Consider the following 25,423-nt stretch of genomic DNA (forward strand, 5'->3'; position numbering starts at 1 on the left):
TGAAATTGTGTCTCAATTCATCGTCTGTGGAGTCCACCGAGATTAGTCAGGAAGCAGCCTTATATTGGGTTAGGGCTTGACCCCGCTGCCTACTACAGGGTCCGCTGTGACAGACGCTGCACGGACGAGAGCCCTCCGCTCAATGGCGCCGGGCCCGCTGCGAGGGGGGGCCGCAGCGCTGAGGCGAGAGCTGCTCCTGCTCTCAATAGAATTGAGAGCAGGACTCGCGTCGATCGATACGGCACGACCCCCGCGGTTCAGCCAATGAGGGCGAACCTGTCGGGTGACGTCATGTCCGCGCCCCCGTCACTCCCCCGCCACGCCCCCCCCCCCCCCGGTCTCTCTTCCTGCAGCTCCCTGCAGACCAGGGAATCGGCTGCACGCGCCGCCAATCTCGCGGGCGTGCGTTGCAGCTGAGTTACCGGGGCCTTAGCCTGAGAGTATGGGCCGTACTTTCCTGTCTGCAGACTTTGGCTCATCCAGGGGAACGTGCCAGAGAGATAAGAGGGGAGTGAAGTGGTTTGCCGAGCTGCAATACAGGCAGGGAAGAGGGAGAGGTATGTGTAAGTCCTCGCAGCGGGGAAAGAATGCGCACCCCGGCAGTACAATAAGCCCTTCAGTGCATAGGACCCTTTCATTCAAACTTACTCCCTCTACACTACAGCCATTTAACCTAATCATAGATGTTCTAAAGAAGCACACATGTAATGTTGCAATATCTAAGGCTAGTAAGAGCGGCTCAGTGAGTAACGACACTGACTGGCACTGAGTTTGGAGCAGAGGAGACTGGTTCAATTCCCAGTGTCGGCTCCTTGTGACCTTGGGCAAGTCACTTTATCTCCCTGTGCCCCCGGCACCAAAACCATAGATTGTAAGCTCCATGGGGCAGAAACTGTCTCTGTAAAGTACTACATAAAGCTAGCAGTGCCATGCATGAACAAACAATTATTATTATTAATTATAATCAGACAGCACATCTGTTTAATCATAAAGCAGCCCATTAAATGGCAGAGATTGGGTTTCCATTGGTTAGCCGGCAGCTGTTTCCAATTGGCATGAACTTTGCATAAATCCTTGTGGTTAATTCCGGCTCTATTTACCATAAGCTGACACATTTTTCTTGTGAAATTGTATTTTCCACTCATTAGGATTTTTAGCTTAAACAAACAATGTACGGAAGCTTAGGTCACATTTCATTTTGCCCCTTAGCCGAGAGCAGTTTCGTATTCTTCCGTGGGCATCTTAGCTATTGTTCTTGTTCTTGGTGGAACAATGCAGAACAGGCTCCCGTATCACTAGTGCGGTCACGTTTGTGCGCAGTGTAACCTCCCTATAGAGAAATGCACAGGTGAGAGCGGGCTGCATTACCGGGGGACTGGAGGTGTTGTAATAAACTTCTAAATGATTTTTCAGCTCCCCCGGAAGCAGGGACTCTGTGACATTTTCTCTATCATATATCTCTTCTCTGTTAGTTACGGACACATTATACCAATGCAAGCACACAGCCTGTTATCCTACTTTCTATTTGAACAATTAAACATATAAATATATGTAAATCTCTATAATTTTTTCATGCCGATGAAATATAAATATTTGCAGGAGGCACTCTGCTTAACCGCCACTGTCAGAGCTATCAGAATGTTAAATAGCTAGTAATGCATTTCATATGGATTTGCTTTATACATCCTACTGCATTCATCTGGTGAGTGTGGCATTCACGTATTTGCAGGAAAATGTACAGAACAGGCTGATTTTCTTCTTTTTGTGAGGTTTTACTTACTGTACAGTTCAGAGACCGGAAAATAATAATAGGTTTTTCTTGTGTAGTGCTGACAGTGTACGCTGCGCTGTATATAGAATGTTTTAGTATAGTGGAGCGCAAACTTTTGCTGCTGTGCCCCCCCCCACCCCTCCTACCTTGCAGCTGCGTCATATGACGCCACAGTCATGTGACGTTGCATCACGTGACCCGCGGCGTCATTTGATGCCACGTTGCTATGGCGATGCATCACAGTATCTGAATCTCGGTAAGTTTAGTGTTGCAGAGGCCTCACGCGATCCCCCGGCATTTAATTTAAATGCCTTGGAGAAGAGCACGGGGCCTCTGCAACCGCCCACGCCCTCCCCCCCCTCCCCCCCTCCCCCCAGGAAAATCTCCCATCTCCCAGTTTGCACACCCCTGTTTTAGTAGATATGGGTCCCCATAGAGTTTACAAGCTATAATTTTGGTGGCTGAGGCACAGGGAGATAAAGTGACTTGCCCAAGGTCACAGGAAGCTGACACTGGGTTTTGAACCAGACTCCCCTGCTTCACACTCAGTGTTATTGTTTACAGTCAGAGGGGCGTAGTCCCAAACAGTGATAAAATCATTCCTTTTGCGTCCGACAATGCATTTTTTTTAATCTTGTTATAAGACATGAAGCCAAAAACGTGAAGGCCATTTTTTTAAGTCCGATCACAAAGATTCACTATCGTGCGACCTGTTTTTTGTATCAGTGCTATCGCGATATAAGTTCTATAGCGCTATAGCTGGTAGAAAAAACTGCAGCCTGGAAGAGCTGCGTAGAGACGCTGCGAACCCATGCACGGCTCCTACAGGCGACCGTGCAGTAAAAATATTAATTTTAATAATAGTGTGTGGGAGCAGGGGGTCTCCTGAGCTGAGAAAAGGGAGACCAAAAAGCGCACCAGCACAAACGGAGCAGGAAGAACCCAGGACAAAAAAATGATTAAAAGGGCACTTTAATGTGACAAAAGACCCATCCAATGCATTTCAAACGTCGCATTCCCGAGATACAGGCCCCGGTACCCCCTGTGCTTTTAAATCTCCTGCGCCACGTGACCGTGATCGGTTTGCAGTGTTTTCCTCATGGGCATTATCGTAGCCGAGCACATAAACCTGCAGCAATTCCAATGCTCTTACGATCACACCTGCACAGTAATTCTAAGACAATTGGCAACGTTGAGCATCTTTAATCCTGTCACCGACAGTCGGGTTTGCGCGTGGTAATGAGGTCTCGGCATGCTATCAGACATAATTGTTTTCAGAAATCCACGAGCTCCCGAGGTTTGCACGGGGGATGACATGTTTGGAATAAAATTGGAAAAGTAAAAGCAATTTGTACAATAAAATATATGTTGGAACGAGTAAATAGGACAGCTGCTTTAAACCAGGGAGAGAGTCGGTGGTCGTTGTTATGTCTGTTGTGGTGACGTGGATTCATCCCAAGAATCCGGAGCCTGTGGTTTCTCACAGGGCTTCCCAAATGATTCGAAAATGAAGAAATGAGTAGTTTGGTCATCCTTCTGGGGTCTGCATTCTGACTCACGGCTTTGTCCAGCTACAGGCACATTGTCTTAGTTATGTTATTGTGAAGGACTGCACAGCTTGGTGGCTTGGCACTTACACAGCTCATTTCAAGTTCGGTCACTGCTTTGTACATAGCTCGAGCTATTATTACCGTTAAGAAGTATAGAAACAGTGGCACACCGCTGCTCATAAAAAAAATGGGTAAATAATTCTCTCACTGGTGCTCACCCTCCGTTGATCCCGGTGTCTCAAGGCTGGAACCAGAATAATGTGAACAGTTGTGATGGAGGAAGCACACAGGAGTCTGATATGTAAGCAAAGCTTGTTCTGTATGTATTACATCAGCAGAGCAGGTACAAACGTCACGTTTTAGGACATAATGGCCCTTTCCTGGGACCAGATCAGGTGTATGGCCTGAGGAAAGGGATACTATTAGTTAACTGGTCTTAAATATGTTACTATGGTTAGTTGAATCCATTTGTGTGGGATAACTGGGTGTCTTCTATAGAAGATTCCAAGCTTCTGATATCCCATGAATAAGACACCTTATTATACAGAACTTGTCTGATTCCCAATTACACGATTATACCAATGTTCTAAAAAGAACAGCAAATGGCCATACACCGCCAGGAGTAAACCATGCCGGTGACTGAGCTGGTGCCAATTGGCAAGTATGTTACTATATATAGAGTATATATATATATATATATGTCAGAAACAAAAAGTTTAACATCTACCAATAGTAATTCTAAAGGGAATAGATGACAAAGAGATAAAAATGCTGAAATCCAAGTGCTATCTTTCCCTATTGCTGCTGCACATAAAGGTTTCAACCCCACAGATAGCTGAGAAGAAAATGCAGATGATAAATTCCAGATGAAAATGCAGATGATAAATTGTGCGCACAAAATCGGAAAGAAAAAGAAAAAATAACCACATGTGGTGTAGTATGTTGTACACAAATGGGATATAATACGGGGTTAAGTGATGCAGTCACAAAACCATCATTGTGTGGAGGCGTAACTGAGTTATCTTTTCTTTAGTCCTCGGTGACCCTACTTATTCGTTTCTTGGCAGAATGCCTCAAAAGAAATAGGTACAGATAGTGTAGATCAGGGGTAGCATGTGCAATGGCCTGCGTGACGATACTCGGGATTTGCCACTCCCGGTGGTGGGACCTCAACTGGTTTCCTCCTCCGGCGGCCTGCCAGTCCCCACGCAAGCCAGGATACTTACCTCTCCTGCTGCTTTCTTCAGCGGCTCGACGCCCAGGCAGCTAGCTCTCTCCTCAGCTGCGGGGCCCTCTCACGCCATTCCCCCCTCGCTGGTTCACCAAGCCAGGAAGACCTCCCCCCACCCCCAAGGTAAAATTCTTAGAAGGGGGGGAATTAAGGATTAAGTGAGAGAGGAAAAGGGGGGGGGGAGGGCAGTAGAACAGTGGCCCACCCAAATAATTCTGCCCATTTATTGGCACACCTGAAAAATACGTTGGCCACCCCTGGTGTAAACCCTTATTTTAATATATAAACAAAGTTAAAATTGCACTCACACGGCTGTGAAAAAGTATTAGCACGACTGTGGGAAGCCCAGTTGGCCAAAGACAGCGAGCGATTGTGAGATTGTAGACTGAAAATCAACCCCTCGTGTGTATGTGGGTGTGTGTGTATATACAGTATATATACACACAGTATATATGTATATTTATGTAGTTCCTTGATAATATCACACCCTTCCTCACCATTTATTGATTATTCAGTATTTTATATTTGGGTAATGATCACAGCAGGATGCCCCCAATAGGTCAGGTTTTAAGGATATCCCAGCTGCAGCACAGGTGGGTCAATCAGTGGCTCAGTCTTGAGGACTGGAGTTGAGTCCCCGGCCTTCAGGTGAGGAGAGGAGAAAGGTTGGGGGTGAAAGTTCTGTGCATGAGTTACCTCTACTGGAGAGATAATAACATTTGTGGCATTTGCTAAATTGAGCAAAGAGCAATTTCCTTTAAAAAAAAACGTTTCTCCCCTAGGTGTGAAGTTGGGGGTCTCCACAGCGGAACCACATTTCTTTTCAGCTCTGTGGACTCCCTGGTCTCTGAGCTACTTACCTCTAAAGGTACTGCCGGCACCTCAGCCTCGTTTAAAGGTCCCGTGGAAGATGCGTGACATCATTCCTTGCAGATTCCTATTGGCCCGCGGGACCTTTAAACATCCATATTGCGTGCCCAGTCTTCAAACACATGTATCTCGGGAAGCGGGGGGTCCTTGGAGCTTAAACTCCAAGCGGAAACATGTATTTCCAGCAACCAGAGGAATGCAGAAAAGAGAGAAATTAAATAATATTGCACGGCACATTTTGATAACTCTTATGTTTTTCTAGAATGAGCTGAGGGAGTTTCAAATCTGACCTAGATGTTCAGCAACATTATATAATGCTCTGGAGTCGTCAAAGCTCGATCCGCTGTATCGCCTCTGAATCAGCGATAGCTGTCATTCAATGTCAAATGCAGATACTTCCGATTCGGGCACGATACAGTGGATTGAGCTTTGATGACCCCGAGGCAACGTGCCTTATTTTCACTGCAGAATACTATTCTTAAAATTTGTAATGCTTCCTTCATTCAACTTGTCAAAGGACACATTATATAGCTCTTCTCTGTGAGTGGGTTCCATTGTATACTACTATGTAGAGTGAGCTCGGCTGGCTTCAATGTGTGGTTTGGGGGGTGGTTATAGAAGGGATTATGGAAGGAGGTGCTTGGCAGAGTTATATAATGGGAGGATGAGACTTTGCACAGCATCCAGGAGAAACATCTCCAGCTTTATATAAACCCCCTGTATGTTATTACACTACAGCTTTATATAACCCCCCTGTGCGTTATTACACTAAAGCTTCTGAGACCTCACACAGACTTCATCTGGCTGCAAATTCTGGAGGCAGCGGTTTGTATGAGCAAAAATATTATTACTCGTAATAGGGTTATAATATTGACGTCTAGAAGGTGTATGGTCCAGTTGCAGGGGGAGTGGGATTTTCTTTATGTCGGGGCCAAAATATAACTTCTGATATTGGTTTGACGCTCCGTGGTACGAGTCTCACATAAAGGGGATAATTCTGCTATATATCCACAAAGCTGCAGTTCAGAACGTTTCTGGACGAAAATCCCCATTGAAGTCAATGGCCAAACAGCCTCTTTGGTGGATATAGAATAAGGCTCTAAGGCTGGTAATTACAGGAGACTGATCTGAGGCTATACAAGCAGGAAGCACCCAATGTCCCATTACAGTCGTCACTGCATTGTTGAGACAATTACGTAATATGCAATGTGCATGTGAAGAAGTCAACATACAGTACGCTGCGTAGGACTAATATAGACCAGGGAGTCTTCAAACGTTTCCTAACCGCGGATCCATCTAATGTTAATAATCATTGGGAGGACGTCTCTGCTTACACTTAGTTCTGTCCTTCAATACATTTATATAAACATATAACACACGTCAAAAATACTGGACCTGAACCTCAGAGTTACAGAAACGGCACACAATAGGAGAGAGCAGCCCCCAACCTGAAGTGAAGGTGGGCTTCAGGGTTCAGCCTGTGTTTGGAGGCCACTTGTAGCCCAGTGATCACCCGCTAGAGACAAGACGGCTGGGATTCACTAAGCTGCAATAAGGAGTATCGTAACCCAGTCACATCAATGGAAGCCAATGCGTGATCGAGCTGTGATGGAATGGGACATGTGCCGTGCCCGTCCCACTGCGACCAAGTCCTCACCGGGGTTTCACCGTAGGGGACCCTCCGCCTGCTTCTGCAATAAGATATGTTTTAGGGTAGGGGGTTAATTTTAGGGGTTTTAGCGGTTAGAGGGTTAACTTTAGGGGTTTTAGCGGTTAGGGGGTTAACTTTAGGGGTTTAGTGATAAGGGCTTAGGTTAAGTTTTTTAGATTAGGGGGGTTTAAGATTAGGGCTAAGGTTTGGGGCTTACTTAAGCGGCCAAGCGGCTGGCAGCGACAGGTCCCGGCGGCGAGGTCACTTTCGCCCTGTAAGGTCTCTATTATTAAAACTATCTTCCCCATGCTCTAGATCATTTAAACCCCTTTCATGGCTCATACCTCTCTCTGACCAAAGGGGAGATAACTTCATAGTATAATAAATAGAGGACAACAAGGATATATATGAAACTGAAAAATATATACAGTTCTATGAATTGAAATTATAGAAGGTATATTTTACACTTCTATTATGTTACAATTTGTTTCTGCTGGCGGTGAGTGGGTTAAAGGGCCTTCATTTCGTATCGTAGCTCAACTGTTGTTCTGAGAATCAGCTGCCGCTGGGAACTCACCGCCACATAGTCTTTCTAGGAAATAATATCTCCACCGTCCCCTGCAAAACCCTACAGAAACAGTCGTGTAAAGCATATCGGAACATGGAGAATCCCCTTAAACGTCCTTGTCCCGCAGCGTGTGCTTATCAGATTACTATGAAATATTGCACATAAAACCGTGTCATTAATAACCCCACCATGGCAAATATTTGCAAGTGCAGCAGTTACGAGGCAGGTCAAAAGTGACCATTTGTTTGCAAGCCCTTAAATATCTCCCGGTCACAGTTGATATTCCAGCTGCTGGTTATTGGGCAACATTAAAATCTTAACATATTTCAGCGTCAGTAATATCTTTTGCAATTTCCAAGAGGCCTCTGAAAGTTTACATTGGCTTTCACATGAGAACAAGTTCTATCTGATACTAAATATTCTCTTTCCTCTGCTTTGAACGCTGTTATGAAATGTGAAATAAGCTCAGAACGTGTTCAATCGGCGGCCTTTCTCTCTATATTTGTAGATATTTAACCGGTTATTGAGACATAAAGTACATTTTGTGTAAGCGTTTGAATTGCAGAAATGCCGCACATTTACCGGGCGCTCGAAGGCTGCGGCCACGGTGACGTTCGCTCGCGTCCGTGCGGGTGACGTCACCCGCTTTTTAGCGCTAGCGATTTGAGACCAGGGTAGACGCGATGGGGAGGTGTGTTGGGGGGGGGCGTGGCAGTGACATCACGGAGCTGGTTCGCCCTTCATTGGGCGAATCGCTCAAGTGACCTGGCCGTCGCGCCATGGAATCAAATGTATTGGATTTCCTCGCACGCGCACGCCTCCGCGTCGTCTCCCCGACCATGGCCACAGCCAAAGGCAGTTACCCACAAGCCCTAAAAAGAGAACCAAGGTGCTTTAGTAAACCAAACGCGTAGTAAAGTAACATGCTGAGTATATCTCGGCCTGCATCATGTGTTTTTCTAGTGCATGAAAGTCCGGGCGTCTGACTGACTCACATATAGAGGACATTTCTCAGTGTGCAGCAGGTGCCTCAGTTAAAGCCTATGGGCTGCACATTGGTGTCATAATTTGACATTGAGTGGCTGAGCGGGGACTTTGGAGTTGGTGAAACCCGTTTGCATCCCATTCTCGGCTCCTTGTGACCTTGGGCAAGAGGCGATCGCAAGTGGCTTGTTTGCCATGAAATTGATGCTTAGAGACTACAGTTCACGCTCTGTCTATCCACATTACTGTTATATGGTTCATTATTGCTAATGAGCACTGATTAATGTGTGATTAGACAAGCTGGTATGGAAGGAATTAGAGAAGTACTCCTAGTATATATCGTGTTTGTGTATATATACATACAGTATATATAAAAATAGAAACGAATAGACGATACCGTTCTGTGGCTAACTAAATGCTTTTACTTGTGCGAGTTTTCGAGATACGCTGATCTCTTCTTGCGGCGGTGTTACAATGAATAAAGCAAGAAAGGTTTTTACTGCGAAACAGTGCACCTGGAATGTATCTGTGACTGAAACCTATCCCTCCCCCCTGTGCAGTATGCGATTTATGACTTGAGTTGTTAAATGGTCCCTGAATGTTAGTGATGTAAGTGTGTGTGTGTATGTAAATATAAATTTATAAAGCGGCCACAGTGTATACAGCGCTTTACAAAAGGTGTGTGTGTGTGAGAAGTGGGAGTGTATAACAATGGTGTGGGTAGATGTAGAAATGTAAGAGGGTGTTGCATAACTATAAGTGTGTGTGGATACTATGTGGTCCCTATTGGTATATAGTGCTGGAATTACATAGAGTATTTGTATGTGTAGGAGACAGCTGTGTGTGCATTCATATAGTGCAGTATGTATTGACAAGGCCTTTAGCACTCATGGGAAGAGAGTTCTCTCATATCAGTAGTGACTCATGAAACTTCGGTCTCGGTTTAGGCCATCGCTAAGTGTCCCGAACAGTTGCATAAATTTGTATTCATGCAACCGTCTCTCTTTCAGTGTTCTAAGATTACCTTTGAGTATGGCCACCTTCATCTTATGGTTCATCTTATGGCCAGAGTCAGAGAAATGTTCAGGCCACAGATCGCCGCGTGTCTCTGTCCACTGATGCAGCAGCATTACAGAGCACTAAAGGGGGTATCCGTTGCTGAAAGGGCCTTCCCTATACACACGCTGGCACTACCGTGAGTCAGGGACTAGCTGTGGCCTACAGGGGAAATCAGGGCTACTAGCACCTGGGGCACTACCTCTCTCCTCTGCGTCCTGCTCCCAACTGGCGTGGTCCCAGATTCCCGCCAAACCTCACTGCTCCCTCTCCGTGGATCAGAGAGGCTAAACCTGCCCATGTGATGATGCAGCCCCTGAGGCTGCTGGGACTTGTAGTCCCTTGCGGAGCCTCTTCTGAAATGGCCATCAAAACTGTTGTGCTCCTGCGCATGTGCACCGCCGTGAGATGGCCACCGCGACTCCTGGGCTTCCTGCGCATGCACACCATTCCTATCGTGCATGCCTTGCCGGGTATGCCGCGGAGCTCTGGTGACCCGGTTGCCCGCCTGCAGCCTCTCACTGACGTTCCCTGCAGCACTGCAGTAGCCTCCCAGTCTGTCCCCCCATGCACCTGCATTTGAGGTAAAGGGGTTCGGCTATATAAATATATATATATACACACACACACACACACCGTTGCGAGAAAAAGTTTGTGAACCACTTAGGATTTTCACATATTTCAAGCCTAAAATATCATTAGATCTTAATCTAAGTCCTAATAATAGATAAAGATAACATGATCATTTATCCACAAATGATTAAACATGCAATATCCTTGCATGAAAAAGTATGTGAACCTTTAGATTCAATGCCTGGTAGCGCCCCTTCGAGATGCAATAACTTCAACTAAACGATTCCTGTAACTGCTGGTCGGTATTTCATATTAGTTTTGAGGAATTTTCCTCCTTACAGAACTACTTAACCTCAGTGACATTTGAGGGGTTCCTTGCATGGACAGCTTGCTTCAGGTCCTGCCACAACATTTGGTTTAGGTCCGGCCTTTGTCTAGGCCATTCTAAGACACGGAATTTCTTCTTCTGCAGCCATTCTTTTTTGTATGTTTAGGATCATTGTTCTGCTGCATGACCCACTTTTACTTCAGCTTACGGACGGATAGCGGGACATTCTCCTCTAGAATCTTCTGATACAAAGCAGAATCCATGGTTGTATCAATGATGGCAAGCTGTCCAAGTCCTGAGGCAGCCAAGCAGCCCCAAGCCATCACACTCCCACCACCATGCTTGACGGTTGGGATGAGGTTCTTCTGTTTGAATGTAGTTTTTTTTTTCTTCCAAACATAACATTTCTCATTGAGGCCAAAAACTTTTACCTTTGACTCGTCTGTCCAGAGAACATTGTTGCAGATGTCTTGTGGATCATCTATGTGCTCTTTGGCAAACTTCCAACTGCAGCAATGTTCTTTTTAGAGAGCAATGGTTCCTCCTGACTATCCTTCCATGAACACCTTTCTTGTTCATGTAACATGGGTTACATATATATTAGTACAGTACTGCAGGGGTGCGCAAAGTGGGGGGCACGCGTCTCCTACCTTATCGTCAGCGACGCGTCGCCATGGCAACGTGGCCTCAAATGACGCCACAGTTTCATGTGCGTGCACGTCGTCATAGTACGCGCCAAATGATGCAGCGGGGGTCAAGTGACGTCACATGAACCAGCACATCATTTGACGCTGGATTTTAGGTAAGGGGGGGTGCGAGTACAGGGGCTGGCAGGCAGGGGGGAGCAGCACAGAAAGTTTGCGCACCCCTGCAGTACTGAATTAGTTCAGTAGTACAGTATTATAAAAAGTTATAAAGAAATGTATTAGTGTGCATACAGTAGTATCAAGGAGAAAATACCGATAAATACAGTGTATGACATGTAATTGTAGGAGAGCTTTTCAGACATGTCTCTTCTCCAAAAGTTCAAAAGCTTTGAAGACCTCACAAGTGCACAGTGTCAAGGAGGAAATAGCTCCGGTGTATGTGATTGTACGAGAGCTCTTGAGATGTGAAAAATTCTTTAAACATTGAAAAGCTTTGAAGAACTCACTCCCCTACAATCGATCCTAAACGCTGCTGCTATAGTCACGTTACTCTCCCCTAAATCTGTCTCAGCGTCTCTCCTGCTTAAATCCCTCTCTTGGCTTCCTATAAATCCTGTATTACTTACAAAAGTCTCCTCCTCACTTCTAAGGCTATATACTGTACACTCTTCTGTCTGCTCCTGCTTATATCTCAGCCCTAATTTCTCACTATACACCTGGCCGATTCTGCGCTCTGCTCAAGGATGTCTTCTGTCTACCCCCTTTGTATCTAAAGCCCCCTCCCACCTTAAACCTTTCTCACCGACTGCCCCCCACCTCTAGAATGCCCTTCCCCTCAATACCCGACTAGCACCCTCTCTATCCACCTTTAGGACTTTCTTAAAACACGCCTCTTTAACGAAGCATATGTGTAGCTCCCTGGCTGATACTATACACCTCATATGCACTGACATTGACCCCTTGCGGGCACACTTACCAGAACACCTCCTACGGTCTCTGTAACTTATCCGCACTTCCCACTTAGATTGTAAGCTCTTCGGGGCAGCGACTCCTTTTCCTATTGTTTTGTCTGACGTGCTTATTCCCATTGTGTTGTAATATTATATCACATGTGTTGTAAAGCTCTATATACTTGGAGGGTACTATATAAATAAAGATATACACACTTACTTAAGTCTCTACTTCCAGACCAAACTGGAACCTAAACCTTTATAACATGAAAAGGGTTGCTGATATTCCACACCAGAGCTGCACAATTTCTTGGTGGACGTTTGTTTAGATTGTCAATATTCACACGTTTCACAAAAAATTCCCCAATATTAAAAGTCAATGTACATTGCACATTTCAGCGCAGAAACAAACGGCACCGTGTCACGTGGCCATTTAAATACTGCCATTTCTGCCATATTCTGGTGACGGTCACAAAATGTGACTGTAATCTGGGTCTCTTTTTTGGGGCTTTCCCAAGCAATGTGAACTTTTAGGGAAAATTGTGCAAAAATGCAAATTTTCAGATAAATGAGAAAAAAGCATATTTGGAGACTTTCATACAACTCTAGTCAGCTTTCAGAATATGTGTTTATTTGTGTCGCGAATAGCTGGTCTGCCTCTTTAATAATAAGGCGTCAAACTTTTCAAAACCCTCAACAAATCCCTCATTGTTACAATTAAAAGAGGCCCCGGAGTGGGGCAATTGGAGATAAGTACTTTTATACTTTGATGCTAAGAGATGCAGACTGTATAGGCATCTAGTAGCATCAACTTGAAGATAAAAAATTCATTGATGCACGGACCACTATGGGAGTCACTAATTAAAATGCAATGGTTGTGAACAGGAATCACCACACGGAAACTCCTATTCAAGTCAAGGGGAGTTTTTGTGAGGTAGGGTCTATTACACTTTAATGAATAACCCCTTACAGTATGCCTCTTGATGTAAAAATTGGCTGTATATCTATTACAGTGGGTTTGTTCAGATGTATTAACAGTGCTTTATTCTCTTTAATAGACTGAAGTTGTCCAATGAAGAAATCAAGAAGGCCATCATGGAAATGGATGAGCAAGAAGACCTTGCTAAAGACATGCTTGAGCAGGTACAGTGTGAGTGTAGCTGCAGAAGCTTCCACCTGTGTATACCACATCTTCTTCCACCTGTGTATACCACATCTTCTTCCACCTGTGTATACCACATCTTCTTCCACCTGTGTATACCACGGCTTCTTCCACCTGTGTATACCACATCTTCTTCCACCTGTGTATACCACATCTTCTTCCACCTGTGTATACCACATCTTCTTCCACCTGTGTATACCACGGCTTCTTCCACCTTTGAATTGTCTTTATTGGAAGCCACGTTGCAAGGTGGTGCCTGTGATCTACATTATGTCGCTGGCAAAGGCTGCTTATCGTGGCAAATGATGTTAGCACTTCAGGAGGTTGTGCTTTCCATTTGTTTTTCTGGAAGAGAGGGGCAACCTGAAGACACGGGAAAGCATTTGTAGTTATTTCTTATAGAGAAAGAGCACAGTGAGCATACAGTATATCAGTTTCAACACAGTTTGCAGCTAAGAGTTGCATAGTTATTGTACCTTTAATAATCACCATAGTCTTTAAAGGTGGGGAATACTGTCTCCCTGAGCTGCCACTAGTGGTTCAACCATTTCCAAGCTGCTTCTGCTCGTCCCAATCACCCCACAAACTGTCTCCTTTACATCATATGTAGATTTACATGGTTTGAATCATCAGACTTCGCCCATTCCTTCTCAGTCTCCAGAGACGTACAGTACCCTCATCTTCCGGCTGCTTCCAGAAAGCCCATATAATTCCTCTCCCCTGTACTCCAGCTGCCTGACCTATGGCAAGCAGCCATAACATCCCCAATTATACCTACCTGTCTTACCCCGACCCTTACTCTTCTCTTAACTGATAGATGAAACTAAAGAAACCCATAGTTAAGCAACGTTGTATTTTGTATGATGCATGTTAGCAACTCTGGTAACAATAAAATACCCTTTTGCTGTAATATGCATCTCTTCTTATGTACAGTATGCATGTAGCTATGCATCCCACTTAAAATGTCAAGAAAGCGGTTCATTGTGTGAATGAGAGGCGTGGGTGGATGCAATGTTTCTTGAAGTGGATGAGACATATTTTAACCTTCTCACAGGCCGAATAAACCATAAACTCTAAGCATACAGTATGGCAGTCCTGGAAAGGCATTGAACGGCAGGATTTATTTATTTTTTATTTATTTATAAAAATATTTTACCAGGAAGTAATACATTGAGAGTTACCTCTCGTTTTCAAGTATGTCCTGGGCACAGAGTAAAACAAAATAATACATGGTTACAAATACAGTTACATAAATGAACAGGGTATACATTATATACAAGACATTGCATGCACAGTTAAAGAAAATATATATTGTGAGCGTATGAAACAGTTACAGACCAGATTAAAGTGTGAGACAGCCTTAGATTTGAAAGAACTTAAGCTGGTGGTGGATATGAGAGTCTCTGGTAGGTTGTTCCAGTTTTGGGGTGCACGGAAGGAGAAGGAGGAACGTCCGGATACTTTGTTGAGTCTTGGGACCATGAATAGTCTTTTGGAGTCTGATCTCAGGTGATAGGTACTGCATGTGGTGTGTGGGGATGATTTTGCCCCCTGCTTACAGTGATGTTCTCAGCAGCTTAACGCAAAGACCTTGAAGGATATTGGGGCCTATTTACTAAAGCCGGCTGGCTGCAAAACTGGGGAAAACCAGTGCAGAAAAACACACCATATTTATCCAAGAAAGGGGATCCAATCAAAAGCACAATTTCCTAAATAAATGAGGTACAAGGCTTTTCCCCAGTGATGCAGCCGAGAGCCTTTAGTAAATATCCCCAATTAATTTAGCATACAATATGATGATGCTGATGATGATGATGATGATGATGATGATGATGATGATGATGATGATGATGATGATGATGATGATGATGATGATAAGAAGAAATGAGCACACTCACATTTTGTTGATTTTTTCTTGTGTTTGTAAAGTGCTAAAATATTTAATTACAACAAAAAATGGAAACTAGTATAACCCATCCAATAAGACTAAACAAATGAAGCTGTATTCATATCAAATAAACCAAATGTTGAAATGTTCCTTCCACTTTATGCTAATTGTATTTTCTTTATTCAGCCTTATACCCATAACTCGTATATACCAACATGTGCACTCACAATATGGTGAGGTTTTTCATTCTCTGAGGCTGATCATCAGTTGTCTTCACTAGACTGACCATTATGAATCTCTCACACTCTTCATCACTTGCATTCTACTGGATATCCCTGTTCTCCAGATTGTCTCTGTAAAGCTATTGTAGGCATAAGAGCGCCCTCTGCAGCTTCATCATGGGAATACATACAGCTCTATTTTGCCAATACCCAGAATCCTCGTCTGCAGCTTAATTGCTGCATGACATTTGACTATAGTATCAACGAAGGAGGTTTGAGGACCTGCAAGCAGATAGATTCCTGAGTAGTCTAACTATCCTACGAGCAGCAATTCTAAAATCCTATAGGGTATTTTATTGACCAACATATTCAAGCTGCAGACAAGGAGATTTCCAGAGAAAATAAGAGATTTCTTCATATTCCACTGACTTATATTTGTTAGTTTACATTTTAAATCATTCTTTCTTCCTGATAACTCAGGAAGGGGTTGGCCAGCAGTAGGCATGGATTAGAACTGACTGCAAGAAGAGTAGATTGGTGGAGGGTCCAAGTCTATGTACTGGCTGGCCAAGAGCCACCAGATGGACCATTACCTCCTGGGTCTCCTGTGGGAAATTGGCAGGGTTGGCTTGTTTGCTATTTTCACATTATAAAGAGTAAATTGTAGAACCCAACATGGCACCATCAGATTCTTCCCCAATCACACACACCTCTCTGCCTCTCCATACTCAGAAACGCACAGTGGCTGGTAGCATAGAGGGATGTAATGTGTTATCCACAGGATGTGCTGCATTGTTTTTCTTGAACCTATTTGAGAGCTTATTATAAGAGCAGCAATTCATCTAGTATATTTGTTTTAGAAATCCCCAAGTGTTACAGTCATTTGCACATAGATGTACAGTGCCCAGTCTTCTGCTGGTCTCATTAAAAGAATAACACGGCAGTGGTAACCAGCACGCCCTTATATTAATGTTATGTAAACAATGGTAAAGAGAGAGGAAATCTGAATTATTAACATTTATTTATTTAAGGCGCCAACATGTTCCATGGCAGTATAATGTGTCTCAGAGGCAAAGATATAATGTAGCATACAACATAAGGCCTAGTTTGCCCATACTGATAAATAAAATAAAGAGGTCTCTTCCTCCAATGAGATACCAAGATACCAGCTGCACAACTTGGTGCAGAAGTATTAGTAATAAGCTCTTGATGTGAAAAAGTTGGAGAAGCAAAAGGGCTGAGGAAGCCTTGAGTTTGTGTATGAAAGGCACTGCTTATAATTAGGGAAATTGACATTGGGTATAGTAGAGGTCATTCTTTAATCCACCACCTCTAGCATCTGCTATGAATAGGACAAAGCCTGTGCTTGACTCAGTCTGGATTTTACATAAATACCCCATTATCTAATAAGCTGCCAGACAAAATAATTTGGGGGAGCATTATAAAGGTCAAAGGGGAGACAAAGAAAGCAGAGAATATAAGAATGTAATGACAGTATTGAAAGTTTTTCATGTAAAAGAGATGAAATTACTCTATACCCTTTAGGCCCGGCCTGGCACACTGTATCTCTGTGTTGTTATGAACAGCTAGTGGTATTTAGTAAATGAGGAGTGAGTATTTCTAAACGATCAATCCCTTAATGCTTCTCTTTAGAGAAAAAGAGAAAGTGTTTAACCGCGTCCATGCCAGAGAAGGATACTGTGCCGCACACTGCAGAGTGTGGCGTCCTAGTGCTGGTCCGTACTGTGCCGTTTCCCGGCTAAACCTTGGCTAGCACAGGGAACTGACGCCGCCCTCTGGCAGCGAAATGGTTAAAGCCGAGTTGTGATACCGACTGTCTGAGCTCCTTAAATAAGTCAAATCATTGTGCGCGTAATAACCAGCTCTTCTTGTTTATCAGGGAGACTCCCCAATGTTACCCGTAATAAGGTCACTTGCTCCCTAAGGAGGCACTTTGTGTTGAATACAGGGCTGTATTTTTGGGAAGCGCTATACAAGGATAAAGTTAGTATTGGGGGGAACATGTCAACCTTCAAATAACCCGTCAGTGCTGGAGGATTCGGCCACGCGTGGGACTGTATGGCGTTACCAGCGCTGAAAGGTTTCCGTGTGTCCAATATGCGCACACTTCCCCAGTTTGGGATGTGGATAATAAATGCGCTTTCCCCCTCCTCCCACAACGACCTATAGCCGAATTGTTATCTACATCAGGGGGCTCAACTCCAGTCCTCGCGCCCTCCCCCAACAGGTCAGGTTCTCAGGATATCCCAGCTTCAGCACAGGTGGCTCAATCAGAGGCTCAGTCGAAGTCTGAGCCTCTGATTGAGCTGGCTGTGCTGATGCAGGGACTGATTGAGCCACCTGAGCTGAAGCAAAGACTGATTGAGCCACCAGTGCTGAAGCAGGGATATCCTGAAGACCTGATGGGGCAGTGGGGTGTGGGCTTGAGGACTGGAGTTGAACACCCATAATTTACAGAATAGTCTTTATAGGGGTATTTGAGGGGGGAGAGGGCGTAAAAAAATATTTCTTCAACATCTGTAATTACTGGTAGAACCAAATCATTTTTTTGGTTCTTGTTTTTAAGTAGATAAAGCAAAGTGCTACTTAGCATTGATTGGTAATACCGTATCTTTAATTTCAGGGGTTGGACAATAAAATGCTGTCTAAAGACGCCTTTTTTCTTTCTGAATGTCTGTTTTACATTTTTACTTTCTCATCCTCTTTTACCCGATCTCTTATTCTGCTTCGTATATTCCTTTAGCTCCTGAAGTTCGTTCCTGAAAAGAGCGATATTGACCTTCTGGAGGAGCACAAGCATGAGATTGACCGGATGGCACGGGCTGACCGCTTCCTCTATGAGATGAGCAGGTACGGTTTCTGGAATAAGAGGTCTCATTTGGTTCTAGAGAGGCTGATGGGCCGTAGGGTTGATCCAGAAAAAACAGCAATGGCGTTGGTTCTCAAGGACTACTTTCTTTGGAAGTCCGTAGAGAGAGTCAGCCTCATTGTACAATGAAATACACCATCAGGTAAAAGGTTTACACGACTATTGATAATCTCCTTGCTCACTTACAGGAATTCTGTGTTTTAATCGTACAGCTCAACCCGTTATAGCGCGATCCGTTACAACGCGAATCCGCTTATAGCGCGATGCAAGCGTGGCTCCCAATTTTGATATTTATGAATACTTTACAACATGATTATTGGTATCTTAAATACTTTATTGTACATTATTTCTAATGCGATCCGCTTATAACGCGATGTGATTCTTTGGACCCCAAGCACAGCGTTATAAGGGGGTTGAGCTGTAGTTGCTTTTTTCATTCCTCTTGCTGGCAGTGTAGAGCGAACTGAAGGCATCCCTCTGTAAATACAGTAAAAGAAATAGGGTTTAACAACACTTTGATAGAGGATAAAGCATTTCTTTTCACCCTTTGTCCGGTGTACCCGACGAAGGGTGGTGACTCCACCCGAAAAGTTGTGTATTCTGCTGACCAAAAGGGGAAAATGAATGTAGCTCTGAGTTTTATCCTCTATCAAAGTGTTGTGTATCCCTAGTGTAACAGCCAAGCTATTTTCTATTGCTGGTAAAAGGTTTAAAGGTTCTGTATTATTTGCATAAAATTGTAACACAAGTTTTAATGAGTTTCATTTGCATTTTGCTGACATGGAACCTCTAAGAAAAATGTTTAGTTTGTTTTCTTAAACTTGCAATGGGAGCTATGCAAATTATATAAATATTTGTGTGACGATTGGTAATAGAGAATAGGACATCAGGGCATAGTTTATTTAGCCATTGCATGGAAAGAATTATACCTATGTAGTGTGGAATATGTTGTCTATATGAAATAATATTTGGCAAGCAATGATGGATACAACTTTAAGTTATGCAAAATGATATGTAAAAATTCCCAGGATCCAGAAAAAGAACGACTTTCTAACATGCGCCATTACAACCTTTTTATTCGACGTACCAAAGATATGCTTACTTGACATCCTCTTCTGCTACCGTCATTGTGTCAATGTAATGTAATTTTCTCCAGAATTGACCACTACCAGCAGCGGCTGCAAGCTTTATTCTTCAAGAAGAAGCTGCCTGAGCGACTTGCTGAAACCAAACCCAAGGTGGAAGGTAAGAGAAATACTAGAAAGAATGGGAGAATCGGAGGGTGTGGAGTGGATGGAGCCTTACTTTTATCCTTTATATTTTATGAAATAGCGGATAGGTTGCACGTTATGATTTGACTGAGAAACTTTTCATTAATGAAATCTGCCATTTCCTGTGCATGTTTATTGACCTCTACTTGTTTTGTGACTTGAGTAAGAAAGTAGCTTGTGCTTCACATGTGAAGTAATTTGGGAAGATAGCACCTGGTGATTAAATCATGAGACCTAGCTCCCCGGCTGCTCCTTTACTTGGTTGGACGTCCTACCACGTGTGGATTCTCCAACCTGTTTCAGGAAAACTGTAGTAAGGACTAGACTTCTCCCAAAGTCCAACAACCACACAACTGGGTTATCCATTAAACTACTGTACACAAGGAACAATCGGGACACAATCACTTAGAAACCCCAATTCAAGTCAGTAGGAGTTTGTGTGTGATAGTGCCATGATCAACACTGTCACAGTGCCGAGAGAGACAGAGAAAGAGATACACACACACACACACACACACACACACACACACACACACACACACACACACACACACACACACACACACACACACACACACACACACACACACACACATATATACAGTATACATATAATGTGTGTGTGTGTGTGTGTGTATATCTCTTTCTCTGTCTCTCTCGGCACTGTGACAGTGTAGGCACACATGTGTATGTGTGTGTGTGTATACAGTATATGTGTGTGTATGTGTATATATATATATATATATATATATAACAAAAATAGAAAGCGCCATAGCGTGATACTGTAAAACAAGGTTTATTGGTGAGAGAATAAAAAATGCAACTCACAATGGTCGCAAGAGATTGCGCAAAAGAATATTGTAGCAGGGGCTGTAGATAGATGCAGCAGCCACTATGTGTGCTGGAAAAAGATCCTCATGGACCTGCCGGTGACAGACTTCCGCGTCGATGTGCGTCGCGTCAGAGTCCCCCCAGGAATAGGCATCGCTGGTTCAACAGTTCCACCGCTCTACTGTTGCTGGCTTAGGAATAATACCAGCTCCCTGCAAACAAGTCTCAGGCGCACAGACACCCTACGCGTTCCATCACACTAACGTAAAATGACTTCATCAGGTTTTGGGTTATGCAAAGCCCTAATGGCCCTTTTATAGTCCAGGATTAATGTCCAAGTATTAACCCTTAATGGGTTAGCGATCTCAATTGGGGTTGCTATCAAAAGATTCATTATAATTTATGTTTCAACATTTTTTTAACATGTTTTGTGTACATGTATTTTATTCTCAACACTTCAGCTCTGCCTTGTTCATTTGTCTCTATGTTATCCCATGTTCATCTCATGCCATTTTTTAACAGCAACCCCAATTTAGATCGCTAACCCATAAAGGGTTAATACTTGGACATTAGTCCTGGACTATAAAAGGGCCATAAGTTATTTACAGTGCCGTATACATACAGTATCGTGCAATGGATTGCTGGGCTGTTAGGCATGTTTGGCTAATAACCCAGTAGTCATTGTATTATGGAGGGGGTAAGTGTGCTGGTTTGGGGGCAGTGACGGTGTGTGCTGGTTTGGGGGCAGTGACGGTGTGTGCTGGTTTGGGGGCAGTGACGGTGTGTGCTGGTTTGGGGGCAGTGATGGTGTGTGCTGGTTTGGGGGCAGTGACAGTGTGTGTTGGTTTGGGGGCAGTGAAGTTCTCTGCATAAGGTACCGGTAGCAGATCCGTTGGTTAGATCAGTGGTGCTCAACTCCAATTCTCAAGTCACCCAACAGGTCAGGTTTTCAGGATATCACTGCTTCAGCGCACGTGGCTTAATCAGTGGCTCGGCCAAAGACTGACCCCCTGTTTGAGCCACATGTGCTGACGCTTAGACTGGCCCACTGATTAAGCCACCTACGCTGAAGCAGGGATAGCCTGAAAACCTGACCTGTTTGGTGGTCCCTGAGGACTGGAGTTGCCCGTCACGGCATTAGGATACGAATGGGAATCCCGGGAACGGGCTCCGCGTCGGGTCGGGCTCCGCGTCGGGTCACCTGGTGCTCTTTGTCTTTAAGCTTTGCTTCTGGCCTGCAAGGAGCTGACCCGCAGCAAGCGCCTGAAGCAGCTCCTGGAGGTGGTGCTGGCGTTCGGGAACTACATGAACAAAGGCCAAAGGGGGAACGCGTTTGGATTCAAAGTTGCCAGTTTAAACAAAATAATAGATACTAAATCCAGCATCGATAGGTAAGATTAAACGGGGGGAGGGTGTGTGTGTGTGTGTGTGTGTGTGTGTGTGTGTGTGTGTGTGTGTGTGTGTGTGTGTGTGTGTGTGTGTGTGTGTGTGTGTGTGTGTGTGTGTGTGTGTGTGTGTGTGTGTGTGTGTGTGTGACTGTGTGTGTGTGTGTGTGTGTGTGTGTGTGTGTGTGTGTGTGTGTGTGTGTGTGTGTGTGTGTGTGTGTGTGTGTGACTGTGTGACTGTGTGACTGTGTGTGTGTGTCCTGTGTCGGAACTAAATTCATGCCATGAACAATTATGATATAAATTATATCAAACACCAACAATAAATGTGCCAGATTATCCTAATAATAGCTGTAATTCCCTGGTTATGGGAGCCCGACGTCTGCACGTGGCTGTTTAAAAAGTCCACGTACAAGAAACAATTTTTTTTTTTTTTACTGTATATTAGAATGAAGTTTGCCGCGGGGGTTAATGAGACTTAAACTCTCCACGGGAAAGTGAGCGAGGGTGATAGAAAAAATGTCAACAATTACTCTCCGCTGCAGCGTCTCTCGTGGGGGTGACTTTGGGAGCGGTGTTATTAGCATTGTTATTTCTTTCAAAAGTAGCAAACATATACCGCAGCGCAGTACAATCAGTGGGGAAAATGAAATAACAGTGTAATAACAGCAAATATAGCAACATATACCGCAGCGCAGTACAATCAGTGGGGAAAATGAAATAACAGTGTAATAACAGCAAATATTACAGCAACATATACCGCAGCGCAGTACAATCAGTGGGGAAAATGAAATAACAGTGTAATAACAGCAAATATAGCAACATATACCGCAGCGCAGTACAATCAGTGGGGAAATGAAATAACAGTGTAATAACAGCAAATATAGCAACATATACCGCAGCGCAGTACAATCAGTGGTAAAAAAGGAAATAACAGTGTAATGACAGCAAATATAGCATCAACATATACCGCAGGTAGTGCAATCAGTGGGGAAAATGAAATAACAGTGTAATAACAGCAAATATTACAGCAACATATACCACAGCGCAGTACAATCGGTGGGGAAAATAAAATAACAGTGTAATAACAGCAAATATTACAGCAACATATACCGCAGCGCAGTACAATCAGTGAGAAGAAATGAAATAACAGTGTAATAACAGCAAATGTTGCATCAACATATACCGGTAAAATAGGTAAGGAGGGATCTGCTCTAATGAATTTACAATTGTACTAGAGCCGGGCCAACTCCAGTCCCCAGGGGCCACCAGCAGGTCAGGTTTGTGAGGATTATTATTTTACTGCGATTTACTTTTACAGAGTATTTGTCTTATTCTAATAAGGTGCTGAAAATAAGCTTAACATGTAATGTTGACCTTGTTGTTGGAGAGACCATAGCAGGCAAAATAAGGGGATTATTACAGACGAAGGACCGTCAGTGATGTGTCTTTCTGTCCTAGGAACATCACGCTGCTGCATTACTTAATTATGATATTTGAGAAGACCTACCCTGATATAATAAACATTCAGACGGAGCTGCAGCATCTCTCGGACGCGGCTAAAGTCAAGTAAGTCAAGTGGCACAATACGAAGCGCTGCAAGTCATGTAATAGTACTGACTACTGTATGTATACCATGTGTATGTGACCCAGGCTCACTAAGGGGTGCTAACCTTTCCGTTTCTTAATTCTCCTTAAAAGTGATTGAAAGCAAAATTCAGAAGGGGGAAGAGAGGGGAATAGAAAGCATTGGTAGGGTGCGTGTATGTCATTTAAGAAGAGATCATACCCATCGGGAAACTCAATCTTCCAGCAGCCAAATGTATGGGGAACCGGTGATATTATCTCGCAGCCCCAAAGGAGAGGGGCAAGCTTCACCCTATCCTACCATCCGAAAGATTTAACCCCTTGAGAGCCAACAATGCAATACATTGCAGACCCCTTCAGCGCTGGTGGTTAATGGCTCAATAGCATTGTTAAACTCCTTGGCAGCTCCCCCCTCATATCACTTCCACATGGCAAAGACCACAGATGGCAGTGCTTCATGGAAAGGGTGGTGGATACTTGGAAAGGCCTCCCAGCACAGGTGGTAGGGGCTAATACAGTGAGGGAATTGAAACATGCTTAGGATAGACATAAGGCTACATCCTAAATATGAAAGAGAGCCACGTATCGGAGAGGTCACCACGGGGTTAATATCTGCCATCCACGTCTATGTTTCCAGGCAAAGCAATGGGCTATAGGCCCCCATCAGGCGGCGACGGGTTAATTTCCCCCTTTCCTCTCATTCCCTCTTCTCTTTATGTTTCTCAGCTTGGTGGAACTGGAAAAGGAAGTGAGCAACATTAGAACCGGCCTGAAAGCCGTGGAGTCTGTGAGTACATCGGGTTTGGGCGCCATAGCTGCCGGCGCAGTAAGAGCACTCGTTAGTGGGACGCACACAGCTAACGTTACACGTCCACAATGAACATGCGGTGCTAACATGTAATGTGACACAGGCGGCCAGAGGTGCCGGAGCAGTAAGAGCGCTCGTTAGTGGGACGCACACGCTAACGTTACACGTCCGCAATGAACATGCGGTGCTAACATGTAATGTGACACAGGCGGCCAGAGGTGCCGGAGCAGTAAGAGCGCTCGCTAGTGGGACGCACACAGCTAACGTTACACGTCCGCAATGAACATGCGGTGCTAACATGAAATGTAACACAGGCGGCCAGAGGTGCTGGATCAGTGGGGGTTTTACACATTTAGTTGTTCAGGGGCCCACACAGTTAAATATGTGATGTTTAAATTCATTAGCAAATGTTGAAATGTGCAGGCTATTAAATGAGTTTAAAATCCATTTTTTTGTTGATATTGTATGTGGGGAGTTTTCATGCTTTGTACAGCGATTCTTATTGGTTTTTTTCAGCAAGACTTCTGTGGTTTCTACTTGTGAATGTGTGGGCTTTTGACCACTTTCAAAATGGCTGCCGTTTTGTCTGAGGGAGAGAACAGGCCTTTGTAGGTTTCATTGCACAATTTTGTGGTTTAAATTCCTGATATAGCCACGTACACTTTGCATCTTCTTGGGTAACTCACTTGGCCCATATTTTGTTTCCTACGCAGTGCTAGGCCATGAGACACCTCCAGGCCATGAGACACCTTCAGGCCATGAGACACCTCCAGGCCATGAGACACCTCCAGGCCATGAGACACCTTCAGGCCATGAGACACCTCCAGGCCATGAGACACCTCCAGGCCATGAGACACCTCCAGGCCATGAGACACCTTCAGGCCATGAGACACCTTCAGGCCATAAGACACCTCCAGGCCATGAGACACCTCCAGGCGCCCGGAGATACCTTGAAGCCTATTCAACTGAATGGGCCGAAAGTATCTTATGGCATAGAGCCTCTTAGTAAACATGGCTCCTAATCCGTCCTATTTCGAAGACCTATTTTTTAAAACAAGATGTATTTTTCAACATGTGTCCACTAGTAAAGTACATTGAAGAAGTGGAGGAAAACCATTTAAATCTGCTTTCCTGATTGGCTCCATGAATCAAAATAGACATCCAAGAGGTAAAGGCGCACAGCAAGAAGAGAGTGGGTCAG

At 44.2% G+C, this 25,423-nt stretch overlaps 1 protein-coding gene across 8 annotated transcripts in view; it reads left to right on the forward strand.

Moving 5' to 3' along the window:
- The window catches only part of DAAM2 (dishevelled associated activator of morphogenesis 2), a 398,259-nt gene that overhangs the window by 311,639 nt on the left and 61,197 nt on the right, over nt 1-25,423 (forward strand). For all 8 annotated transcript variants that reach the window (XM_075595377.1, XM_075595378.1, XM_075595376.1 and 5 more), the window contains 6 exons: nt 13,238-13,322; nt 18,215-18,321; nt 19,497-19,585; nt 21,665-21,833; nt 23,289-23,396; nt 24,141-24,201. In XM_075595377.1, the coding sequence (XP_075451492.1) occupies nt 13,238-13,322; nt 18,215-18,321; nt 19,497-19,585; nt 21,665-21,833; nt 23,289-23,396; nt 24,141-24,201 (619 nt within the window). The remainder of the gene's footprint in view (nt 1-13,237; nt 13,323-18,214; nt 18,322-19,496; nt 19,586-21,664; nt 21,834-23,288; nt 23,397-24,140; nt 24,202-25,423) is intronic.

The sequence above is a fragment of the Ascaphus truei genome, chromosome 4, assembly GCF_040206685.1.
Source record: "Ascaphus truei isolate aAscTru1 chromosome 4, aAscTru1.hap1, whole genome shotgun sequence".
Lineage (NCBI taxonomy): Eukaryota > Metazoa > Chordata > Amphibia > Anura > Ascaphidae > Ascaphus > Ascaphus truei.